The 12,927-nt window shown below is 45.9% G+C and overlaps 1 protein-coding gene across 4 annotated transcripts in view; it reads right to left on the reverse strand.

The window, feature by feature from the left end:
* Rps6kc1 (ribosomal protein S6 kinase C1) overlaps positions 1-12,927 on the reverse strand; it is a 137,777-nt gene that overhangs the window by 60,944 nt on the left and 63,906 nt on the right. For 3 of the 4 annotated variants that reach the window (XM_021198093.2, XM_029538787.1, XM_021198091.2), the window contains 2 exons: positions 8,529-8,644; positions 1,287-1,379 (listed from right to left, as the gene is read on the reverse strand). In XM_021198093.2, the coding sequence (XP_021053752.1) occupies positions 1,287-1,379; positions 8,529-8,644 (209 nt within the window). The remainder of the gene's footprint in view (positions 1-1,286; positions 1,380-8,528; positions 8,645-12,927) is intronic. The other variant, XM_021198094.2, reaches the window with a different exon arrangement.

Below are 12,927 nucleotides of genomic sequence, written 5' to 3' on the forward strand. Positions count from 1 at the left end.
GCAGACAGAGAGCACTGGAGAACGCAGACAGAGAGCACTGGAGAATGCAGATAGAGAGCACTGGTCTGTGCCTCAACTACAAAAGCTGCCAAGAGTCTGCTTGTATTAATCTGTGGGACTCCTAGCTATTACCAGAACTGTGTCATGCCTTAAGGTTCAAAGCACAACAATGAACAGTCAGAGTCAAAGGATACGAGTCTGCTAATCTGACAGCACATGCAGAAAGGCGACAGGCTCTGAACAACATACAGAATGTCCTGCTGCACAGAATCCTTTAAGCTCAAACTTCTTTCGTACCTATTTGAGACAATAATGCGCACAAGAGTAGAACTCCAAGAGCCTCACCCAAGTTCTGACTTGATGTTCTTTTAGGGTTTCAGAGCGTGAGCTTCTCAGGCTGCACCGCACACCACTCAGGTGCAGCAGGGACTCACGAGAACACTTCAGCACACGAGTGGCAGTGGATGCACCAAAACAAACAACACTCGGGTGTTTTCGGGACAATGCTGAGAGGTCAAGAGATCAAGATCCATTTGTGTCAACTTCGAACACAGCATTTTGTTGATGTTAGGGTGGTAGAGCAGCCTAGTATTTCCAGAGTATCCAAATTGGCAGGCTCAGGATTGATAACCATTCGGCATAACTGACATGTCACTAAGCTTTGTAGGACCAGAGAAGATAAAAAAGGGCTCAATAAGCCAGGAAGCCAGGTTTTGGAGTCAACCAGGTTCAGGTTTGTGCTCAGTACTCCTACAAGTTGGCCAGGTGACTTCTGGGCAAGGCACTCTATGTTCTGTATCACTTTCCCACTAAGATGAGCATAATGGGAATGTAAGAAGGGCTCCATTAACCACTTTATATAGATGCCTACTATGGAGGTGTGGGCACAGAGTAGGTGCTCATAAATGACAGCTACCAGGAAGTCCAACTTTCTTTCTGACCATTAAAGTGACTATATCGGTTAATGTTGAACAGCCACAAATTCACGAATTTAAGCGAAACGAAGTCTATGTTCCTATCACTACACTTTAGAAAATTAAAACCCCTTACTCAACTGAATGCCAACAAACACACACCTTCTCCTTGGCACAGATGTATTTTGCATGACCTTATGTGAGTTGCTGAGATAAAAGCCATTTCTCAGTTGCTTTGTTATTTTAAAGTGCAGATGCATTTGAGTCATTTCCCCCTTTGTTTCATATCCTTAAGATCCAAAGCTTCAAAGACAGAATGTCAGCATGCAGTCGATTTATGACTGAACTCTTGAAGAGACACTGAAGAATTACCTTGTCAATCACCCCAAGGACTCTGAAGGCCTTCAGCTCCTCGGCAGGGCTCCTTAGGCTCCAAGGGGGCCTTGAACTTAGTGATCCTGGAGGCTAATGGAAGATATCAAAGATGACACATCAATCAGGGAGGTACTTGAAGGAAGACTGCCTACTGAAGCAAACACCAGGCCAAAGGAAACTAAATTTATCATAAATCAGAGAAGAGAGATAAAAGGAAAAAGTTACTGTTTGTCTGTAATATAAAATGAAAATATCAAAATAAAGAAAATCAAAATGAAAAGGCAAGACAAAGCACAAGTAAATAAGTCATACCACTGAAAACAGGTTTTTTAAAAAGAAAAATTAATGAGCTGATCATGTTTTTAGGGCCATCATGAAACTGTCTAACAATCAGCTAAGCGGGCCAAAGTCAGTGACAACCTTGAGTTTACCCGAGACAGACCAAAAGTAATTTAGGAAGAAAACAAACAAAAAAATTATTAAACAGATTCACTTGAAACAGAAGAGGTATAACCTTGAAACAACAGTCCTTCAGTGTTTCTTTATAAAACAAAGTAAGCAGTTACACACGTTAATCTATACCATATGTTTTAAAGAGAATTGACAGATTCAAGTTCACCAGAAAAAAGCGCCAACCAATGGTGAGAAAAATAAATGCCCCATCAGTATAGCCAGTGATTATTAGAACAGAGCTTGGAGTGATTCATGAGAAAAAGAGCTTTTCTTTAAATATTTGACTATCTGTGATGTGGAAACCAGTCTATTACCTACAAACAAGATCAGTGACTGTGGAAAAGGCTGCTGGAGCACCACAGTTAGAAACAGTCTCAACCTCCAAACTCTAGCGCTGGCCTCACCCTGCCAGTGAGCTAAGTTCTGAGAGGAACAGGGCTCAGCGTGTCCAGCTGGACTTCCGCAGTTCCTCCTCACAGGAGACACAAAGCCTTGTCACATAGGGCAGATGGCCTTATCAGCAAACTAGATTAGAGTACAGAGGGGACAGCATGGTAAAGAACCTACTGACACCCCTCTCCCGACACTTCACAGACTGGCATGGCAAGACAGAGCTCTTAACAAGAACTGCACCCTGGTCACTGTTGGGGTAGAGTCAGGAAACTTAGCAAGGAAACTGCCTGGAGGAACGAGGTGCAAGCTGTCATGGGGAGACTACCAATCAGGAGAGACAGTATCTAAAGGCAGCAATCAATTCTCATTGCCTTCAAGTAGCTTCCTCATCTCTGGGTGCAGCAGGAAGAACCTAGTGATGCTGGAGTTGGGAGGGGTTTGGTTTGGTTTGAATTTTGTAGGCAGGGTCTCCTGATGCCCAGGCTGGCCTCGAACTTGCTTTGTAGCCAAGGGAGGATCCTCATGCTTCTATGTCCCACATGCTGGAATTACAGGTGTGTACCACATCTGGCTAAGGGTGTGTGTGTGTGTGTGTGTGTGTGTCTGCACATGCACATAGAGATCAGAGGTCAACACTGGATGCTTCTTCAATCACTCTCCATCTTACTGTTTAAGAAAGACCGCTCCCTGAAGCTGCAGCCCACTGATTGGCTGATCAGCTCCATGGATCCTGAGGTCATCATCCCTGCCACCCTGTGCTAGCATTATAGGCCTACAACGCCATGTTCACTTTTTACATGGGTGCTGGGACCCAAGATCCTCGTACTTCACCAACCAAGCCATTCTTACTCTTAGCCGCGGCTTCTGGTTTAGAGGTGCTTTAACTTGATAAAATATCTCAATTGCAACAGATAATAAATTTTAAACGATATAATCTGATTTCTTAGATATGTCTCAACAAATGTTATTCGATATCACATTTCATTAGAAACTAAAGTAAATGTCAGAAAAAAGATACATCACTGCCTCCTTAAAAGCTGAAAACGGCTGGGCAGTGGTGGCACTCGGCTTTAGTCCCAGCATTTGGGAGGCAGAGGCAGGCAGATCTCTGAGTTTGAGGCCAGCTTGGTCTACAAAGTGAGTTTCAGGACAGCCAGGGCTACATAGAGAAACACTATCTCAAACAAACAAACAAACAAAAGCTGAAAACCCAAGGAAAATGTTTAATGCATACAAATGTGTATCAAGACATCAGTGAATCCACTGGAACTGTCAAAAAAACCCAGTCTCTTCTACAGGAGTTAAACTGTCTTCCTTCATCTTTACCCTCTCATCCCTACACTGAGTGTGGTACTCACAGAAAGTTGCTCTAATAATCTCTGTTTTCCTCCTACGCAAAGGGAAACTCAGAAGGATGAATCACTTCTATCACAAAGAGAGAATGGGATCCTAGACAGACCTTAGCTCCAATCCTGCTGCTGACAATCTTTCTATTAGATCACACACACACACACACACACACACACACACGCACAAACACACACATGCACACACACACACATGCACTCATGCACACACGCACACACACACGCACACACACACACACACTCATGCACTCACGCACGCACAAACGCACACACACACGCACATACACACACACATGCGCACACACACATGCACACACACACATGCACGCACACACACACGCACACACACATGCACACATGCAAACATGTGCATCTTGCTGCATTAACAACAAAAAAGAAAAGCTGCTTGTAATTTTAGCTAAAGAGCTACCAAGGGAAAGTACTATTTTATCTGTTACATTTGATGTTTAATACTCCAAACTCCACAACACAACATCCTGTCTTCTGTTCACATTTCTCAGTCCCTGCTCACTGGTCTCTCAGATTCTACAGACAGTTCACTCTGAGTGCACAGTGAGAAACACAACAGTGCTATGGTGTAGACTGTGGATGCATCGCACGCCCTTATGTTGATGGCTCCGTCCCAGCTCAGCAGTATTCAAAAGTGAGGTCCCTGGGAGGTGACTGAGTCTTGAGGGCTCTGACCTCATCAATGATTCTACTTATGGATTCAGAGCTTAAAAGTCATTGGGGTTGTGTGTTAGTGAGATTTAGGAAGTGGGCCTAAGAGGAGAAAAGTCGGTCATGGAGACTTGCCTCCATTCTTACGCTCTACCACGGCCACAGGTCAGAAATAACAAAGCCAAGTGACTACAGTCTGAAACCGTGAGCCAAGTGACCGCAGCCTGAAACCGTGAGCCAAGTGACCGCAGCCTGAAACCGTGAGCCAAGTGACCACAGCCTGAAGCTGTGAGCCAATATAAACCCTTGCACTTTATCACAGCCATTAAAAACCTAATACGACACAGGTCATCGAGAGGCATGAACAGTCTGCTACAGTGAGGGTCGCAGTGGAGGACCGGAAAACAAAAGTCCACACTGGTTTCCACAGACCTTGAATGCCGAGGAGAACCATGTGCACGGTGCTCTCCCGAGTGGGGAGACCACGTGCTCTGTGTGAGAAAGGAGCCATAACGCACTGAGTAGGTGCTGCTGCAAATACAGTGACTTGGGGCAGATGGGAACGGCAAAGGCGACAGACACAAAACTTCTCTTTCTTCTTTAAAGTGCTTTGCAAGCTTCTGACTAGAATACACAACAATTATGAAATAAAGGGATCATTTTAAAAACCTCATACTGTTGGCTTATAGGAGACAGGAGTCGGTCTGCTTTGAGTGTGTGGACATGCCACTACATGGTCCACACAGGCAGCACACCTTGAACTTGGGGGTCAAAAAGGAGGACACAGAATTAGAAGGGTATGGGAGGGACCATGGGGGGTGGATCTGGGAGAAATAAGGAATGCATCTGATAAAATACATTGCATATGCTTATGAAATACTCAAAAACTAAAATTATTCTTAATGATCTCTTATTTCTTATAAATAGTAGCATTTAAATTAGTTATAACTCCACAGATCTGTCCCTGTCTTTAGACAGCAAAAAAATATAAATCTACAGGATTTAATAACATAAAGAGGTTTCAGAAACCAGATCCAGATCTTGGCTTATTTTGTCTTTCTAGCAGAAGGACACTGAGAAGCAAGACAGCTAAGCTGTCTCTGGTGACAAAAGCTGGTGGCAGGAGAGAGGACTGGCCTGTGAGTGTATCCAGGTAAGGTGGTGCATGCCTGCAATACTAGCACTCAGGACTGCTGATGCAGGAGGACTGCCATGAAGGGAAGGCCAGCCAGGGCCCCATGAGAGACCCTGTCCCAAAATGAATTAAATAATAAACTCTTACTTGTAAAAAAAAATCATTATCAATGTAGCACACTGTTACAAAGCAGCATGAAATAACTTCCTAGGCAACACAGCTATATAGCTTGATGTAAAAAGTCAGTGTTTCTCCTATATGTAAGGGCCACTGTAGTGCAAGATGTCAAGAAAGATTGGTTAGGTTCATCTATACCTGGGCTACACAAGAAGAGAGAATGGCCCAACAGAGATGGCAAAATAACACTGCTCAACTGGCCAAGGCCTAAGCCCGGGACACATAGCTCCAGGCAATGATGGTTACAACCAGTGCCTGTGATCAGCACTTAGCGCTCGGTTAAAACCTGGTTGCTATTTCTGTTCTCTAAAAGGTTGAGTAAAGACTGCCTGGCTTCTCCTTTGAGTCAACTGTTAACCTACCCACAGTCTCTCTGCTTTATTCAGTGTTCTCAGTATGCACTCTCCACCTGCCTGTAGACTCGGTGTTCCTCAAACTATAGCACATATGCATATTGCTCAGGACTTATCCAAGTGGAACACAGGATTCAGGAGGGCTGAGCTGGGCCCCAAGAGTCTGTGCTTCCATCAGGCTCCGTGGTGGGGCTGCTGCTGCTGCTGGTTTAGCAGCCCCACTTAGAACAGAGTGACCTCACCTCAGAACACCTGAGCAGGAGTCACTCCTTACTGTCAGGGAAAGCATGTAACAGACAAAAGGAAAGGTATCCAGAACTCAGCTCTGGCTGAGGACAGTGGTGGATACCAATCATCTCTGCCCTAGGCAGCAGGAGGCCGGCTGGGGTTATGCAGAAAGACCCTGTCTCAGAAGAAGAGTCACCCAGGTGGTACTGGTTTTAAAGGCATGAAGGGGTCATGCAGAGTAGCTAAGGCCTGTGAGAGGCCAGGGAAGGACATTGGTGAAGGTCAGGGCTCAGTTGCAATTGATGGTCCAGGACTGAAGGGATCATGCAAAGGAGTAGAGGCTTGGCACCGTGAAGAGAGCCTATGAGAGGCTACTGGTGAAGCCTAGTTACAGTGGAAGACAGCAGTGTTTAGGAGATGCCAGTACCATAGGATGACCACCACCACCACCAGCAGCAGCAGCAGTGGAGTGGAGTCAACCAGAGGTAGAGAAGTGACCCTTCAAGCCCTTTGGAGGAGCCCATAAGACCATGTGTGGGTACCAGACACTGAAACAAGAAGCTGTGAAACTTAAGTTGCCTTAGAGACCCCATGATGTTCAAGATGCTAGAGCTGTGGGATACCTGCTGAGGAAAACTGCTAACAGGGAATGGAACCAGCCAAAGAGCATTATGCTGAAGTCAACGAAGATGAAAAAGGAGTTGGAGATCTGAAGACACTTTGACATCAGCCTTGAAGATGCAGAGTTTGGGGTTTGCCCAGATGGTTTTGGTCTTGTTTGCTTCAGTATTTTCTCACTATGACATTTAGAATGGTGTTTATATCCTGTGATGTTAAAGGTATGTGATCTGCCTTTTGATTTTGACTTTATAGGGGATTACAGATAAGTGATTGAATGAATCTCAGAAAAGACTTTGAACTTTGAACTTTTATAACTGGGGGAATTTTGAACTAGAACTAAGGTATTTTGCTTTATGCTGTGTTTAGGTATAGCCCCCAAGGACTCAAGTGTTTGAATAAGCCTATGAGGGCCAGGAGTGGAATGTGATGGTTTGCATATGTTTGGCCCAGGGAGTAGCACTATTTGGAAGTGTGACCTTGTTGGAGTAGGTGTGTCACTGTCGGCATGGGCTTTAAGACCCTCCTCCTAGCTGCCTGGAAGTCAGTCTTCTCCTATTTGCCTTCAGAACAAGATGTAGAACTCTCAGCAACTCCTGCACCATGCCTGCCTGGATGCTGCCTTGCTCTCACCCTGTTGATAATGGACTGAACCTCTGAACCTGTAAGCCAACACTAATTAAATGTTATCCTTATAAGAGTTGCCTTGGTCATGGTGTCTGTTCACAGCAGTAAAAACCTAACTAAGACACTGCCTCTTGGATCAACTAAGGAAATAAACTAAACATGTTCTCCCATTTACAAAAACCTTAGTAAGAATTTAAAACAAAAAAGCTACTTCTAGAAACTGGACAAATCCAGACAGACCTGACATTAAAGCTATTAAAAAAGAAATGTTCCTAAAGCCTTATGCCATATAGACAGGGCTGGGGTAGCCTCAAATAGCCTAAAGCATCAACACAGCATTGTGCCTCAGCAGCTATAGGCAGCTACCAGCAAACCCTTGCAGGACTCTCTCTACAACAGTTTCAAATGGCTGATTGGGCTGCACAAAAGCTGTGTGTGGCTCAGAAGCTCAGAGCATCTTGCAGGTGGTGAGGTTAGATCTACATTGTCAACCTGACTTGGAATCACCTTAGAGACACCTCTGGGCATATCTGTGAGGATATTTCCAGAGAGGGTGAACAGAAGAAGGAAGACCAGCCCTAAATGTAGGAGCACCACAGCACGGGCTCAGATCCAGAACAGAACAAAAAGAGGAAAAAGAGATCACAGAGCGCCGCACTCTGCTTCCCGCTCCACATAGATGTGAGCAAGCTCGAGCTGCGTCTGCCTCCATGCCCTCCCTGCCATGACCACCATGAGCCAGGATCCATGTTCCTTCCTTAGATTCTGTCCTTCTCTGCCCAGGGCAGAGACAAGGGCATACAGAAGGTGTGGGGAAGGCTGTGGAGGTGTGGGGAAGGAAGGCTGTGAGGTGTGGGGAAGGCTGTGAGGTGTGGGGAAGGCTGTGAGGTGTGGGGAAGGCTATGAGGTGTGGGGAAGGCTGTGAGGTGTGGGGAAGGAAGGCTGTGGAGGAGTGGGGAAGGAAGGCTGTGGAGGGGTGGGGAAGGAAGGCTGNTGTGGAGGGGTGGGGAAGGAAGGCTGTGGAGGGGTGGGGAAGGCGGTGGAGGTCTTACTCTACTCTGAACCTTCCTTTCTAACAATAACTTAAGAAATCTACAGAAAAATTCCAAAGAACAAAATTCTCCAATGTTCTAATTATAAATAAAACTGAAAGATAGGAACAGAAACAACCCAAAAGGCCAAAGAGCACAGAGGCGGCTCCCCATACCTGTGGTCCCGTGTGGAGCTGAGGCGCAGCCCGGAGGCTACAGATGTTCTCTGCACGCATGAGGTACTCCGCTGTCCTTCTCTTCACAGCCTCCCGACGCGTGGGGCTCGACTCTCCTGAGAGGACAAAGCAAAGGCTGGCCTTGTGAGAGGGAAGTTGGCACGTCAGCCCATCCAGCAAGTTACTTCTCTTTACCCAACTCAGATCTGCAGCTGTGAGGAGGAGGGTGGGAAATGGCTTCAACCTTACCCCTCCAGGGTTTAGTTTGCCCAAAGCTGACAGGCTGATCTCTGAGTGTGCACTGAGCATGGGCATGTTACGGAGTGTCAAGTACACATAAAACTGGATGGAGAAAGTTCTGAGGGTGGGAGCCAAGCCCTGGTTCAGGCAGGATTCAATTTCCAACTGAAGACTAGGGTCAGACACAATGCTCAGGAAGCCTCCAGCGCCCTGGGGCTGACAGGTGCAGACAGCACGCGCATCCAGTCCAACCCAAGAATAAAACCACTTTGTAATTCTGAATGAAAATCACATTGAGTGAGTGGTGTACACTTCATTGGCAACCAGGTGTCACTCATCTTACACGGGAAAGCAGGGACATACCTGAAATGCTGACAGTATAAAATTATGTCAGTCTGCTAATACACCTGGGTCTCTGCCTCCTGAAAACAGCAACCAAATTCCCAAGACTTGGAGCTTAGCAAGCATCGGCGCTCACCTCTTCAGAACGGGATGCTGTGTGGGACTAAGACACAGCATTTCATTCCAATGGATAAAAGACCATGTCTGTTTCTCTCTCTGTCTCTGTCTCTGTCTCTCTCTTTCTCTCTCTGTCTTTCTCTCTCTGTCTCTCTCTCTCTGTGTATGGGTGTGTGTGTGTGTGTGTGTGTGTGTGTGTGTGTGTGTGAAGCCAGAAGAAGATGCCAAATAATCTAGGGCTGGAGTTGCAGGTGATTGAAAATTGTCCCTCTGTGGCATCTGGCACAGAAGGGAAAAGGCAAGTGAACTTAAAAATTGATTGTCCTGTTTGAGTAGAACAAGAAGAAAAAAAAGTGTGTAGAATCACAGCAAGCAGGTGACAGAGGAAAACAAACCTGAGCAGGCATGCACAGCATCACATGGCAAGGTGCAGTCGGACACCCAGGCTGACAGACAGATGCACAGACATTAGAGCTCACAGCTATATCCTCACCATGAAAGGAGCCCAGAAGGAATATGAAGAACCTAATTCAAAAGCTGCATTATTAGACACACACCAAAAAACAATCTATATTTTGATGTAATTCTAAAAAAAAAAAAAAACAAACAAACAAACAACTTGTCATCACACTGTCGGTATGAGAAAATGGTTCTTGCAGGGGAGAAACATCTCTGACCTGTGTTGGCTACCCCAGAGCTTACTTGGGAATCAGATTCTTTTCTCACTTATCTACCAAGGAGCAAAGGGCACCTTCTAAGTCACACAGGAAACAGAACCCAGTCCCACCGCACCAGCGGCTCTTCCACTCCAACCTCCTCCATCTGCCCTCACTGCTTCACAAGGAAGCACTGAATGTAGAACTGGCAAGCTCAGACGTCTTGGGAGACAGCTGTCCAGATGTGCACCTCACCAGCAATCTCCTGAGCCTTTCAGGGTGTCCTAGCCAGATTTCCAGCACATGCACATCCTACCCGTGAGCTAGCTAGTGTTCTTTCTCTTTCTCTCTCTCTCTCTCTCTCTCTCTCTCTCTCTCTCTCTCTCTCTCTCTCTCTCTCTCTCTCTCTCCTCTCCCCCCCCCCACACGCAGTGGCCTCAGGCTTCTCTGGGCTTCCTCTCTCCAGCAAGGACATCAGGCCAATCTGTGTGCACTGCGGTGAGTTCTGTTTGATGCTTTTTCTTTGCTTTTTCTTTTGTTTTTGTTTTACAACTGGGTCACATGAAAGAATGCTCCTATTTAAGATGGCCTTGGTGGCTACAGTTTTATGTGATGATTGACTATATTTAATGATGCTTTGTTCTTCTCAGGTATAGCCTACCATTTCCACCTTATGTTAAGTGTTCTGAAAACAAAAGGCAGCCTTGAAAGAAGGAATGATTTACCCATCTGCATGTCTTGCAGAAGACAAGGCCCACAGCACTTCAGTGTGTGACAAGAGCCGGTCAGTCGGGAGTCAGCTTTGTATGTGTACTGAGTCAGCCCCTATCAATGTTGTTCTCAAAACCAGTTGTTAGTGACCTCCAGAAGTGAAAAAGTCACCAAAAACAATTAAAGCAAAGGTCCTGCCAGTGCTCGCTGCCTCCTTGGAATGCTTCCCTGTCAGTCACAGCTCGCCAGGCTTCTGTGTGCTGGAAGCCAGCACCGGCAGGTCCTGTGCTAACCGCCACCTGCAGAGCCACTCCAAGATTTAACAATTTCTCTCTGTTCTTTACCTTTTCCTTATTTTGTAATTTTTAAAGGAGAAAACTAAAAGATTTTCATTTCTTTCGAAACATCACTGCTGGTCAAGTTCAGGATCCCGCACCTGTAATCCCAGCACTCAAGACACAAAGGCAGGTGAATCTCTCTGAGTTCAAGGCCAGCTGGGTTACAGGATCCCACACCTGTAACCCCAGCACTCAAGACACAAAGGCAGGTGGACCTCTCTGAGTTCAAGGCCAGCTGGGTTACAGGATCCCACACCTGTAATCCCAGCACTCAAGACACAGAGGCAGGTGGACCTCTCTGAGTTCAAGGCCAGCTGGGTTGGGTCTTTTTGTTTGGCTTTGAAACAGGGTTTCAAAGACCCTACTGGCCCAGGATCTTCCTCCAAGGACTGGTTTTACACATGTGCACCACCACATCCAGCTCTTGTTTTTCTCCGTTTTTAAAATGAGGTCTTGCTTTGTGACCTCATGCCTCAGCCCCTGAACACTGGGATCCTGCATCAGCCCCACCCGGACTCCTGGCACTAACACCAAGGCATGGAACACCACACCTCACTAAAAGCTGGCTCTGCCTGGTCCTGGTCTGTCCTGTTTCAATTCTAAGACTAAGCCCAGGACCTTGAGTATGTCACACAACGCTACACAAGGCTCCAACAATGAGCTATATCCTCACCTGTGGTAAGAAACTCTCCTGATATTCGTATGTTTTTATTCAAGTCCAGTGGTTTGTAAAGGATAGAGAGAAATAGTAAAGCCCACAGCAGAAGGAACTAACTGGCCAGGTGCATGCCAACAGGAGGCTGAGGCAGGAGAATTACGGAAAAGAGACAGACAAAAAGGAGAATGAAGACTCCAGAGAAAGGAGGTCGGCTGGTAGCCTCCTTCCAAGTCTGGTGACCTGAGCTTGACCCCTGAGCCCCATATAAATAATTAACTGACTAGCTAAAATGCAAAAGAATTGTTGTGCTTTACAATATGGGCTAATGATACAAGAAAAGTTGGAATGAAAATCATGCCAATTAATATCTCACTTTCTGGTGAATAGAGAAAGACCCCTAACTTTGGCCAAGTCTTCTGCTCCTTCTTTTAACAGCTGTATGAAGGACCAGAGTACAAGTGGAAATCCACAAAAGAACCAACGGCAACAGCTGTTTTCTTCCTTTTCCTAAGATTTATCTTCAGTTTATGTGTATGGGCGTTTGCCTGCATGTATGTACACGTATCATGTGAATGTCTGGAGCCTACAGAAGCTAGACAAGAGCATCAGATCCCCTGGACCAGAAGTTAAAGAGAATTGGGGGTTACCATGTGGGTCCTGAGAGCTGAACCTGGGTCCTCCACAAGGGCTGTCAGTGCTCCTAGCCACTGAACTGTCTCTCCAGCCCCAACAACTGTTTCTCAATACCATATTAATCTACTTCATTTTTCCTTTGAAATCACGTAACGTGAGCAAGGGGTTGTAAGAACTTTATTATTCAGTTTCCTAGAAGATTCACAGGTTCCATAAACACATCCCTTCCTTTTAAAAAAATGTAACTACTCTAACTTACTGTGTGTGCCGTGGCACACGAGTGGACGTCAGAGTAAAATGTAACTACTCTAACTTACTGTGTGTGTCGTGGCACACGAGTGGACGTCAAAGTAAAATGTAACTACTCTTACTGTGTGTGCCGTGGCACACGAGTGGACGTCAGAGTAAAATGTAACTACTCTTACTGTGTGTACCGTGGCACACGAGTGGACGTCAGAGTAAAATGTAACTACTCTTACTTACTGTGTGCGCCGTGGCACACGAGTGGACGTCAGAGTAAAATGTAACTACTCTTACTGTGTGTGCCGTGGCACACGAGTGGACGTCAGAGTAAAATGTAACTACTCTTACTTACTGTGTGCGCCATGGCACACGAGTGGACGTCACAGTAAAATGTAACTACTCTTACTGTGTGCTCCGTGGCACACGAGTGGACGTCAGAGTAAAATGTAACTACTCTTACT

Source organism: Mus pahari, chromosome 5 (genome assembly GCF_900095145.1).
Source record: "Mus pahari chromosome 5, PAHARI_EIJ_v1.1, whole genome shotgun sequence".
In the NCBI taxonomy this organism is placed as follows: domain Eukaryota; kingdom Metazoa; phylum Chordata; class Mammalia; order Rodentia; family Muridae; genus Mus; species Mus pahari.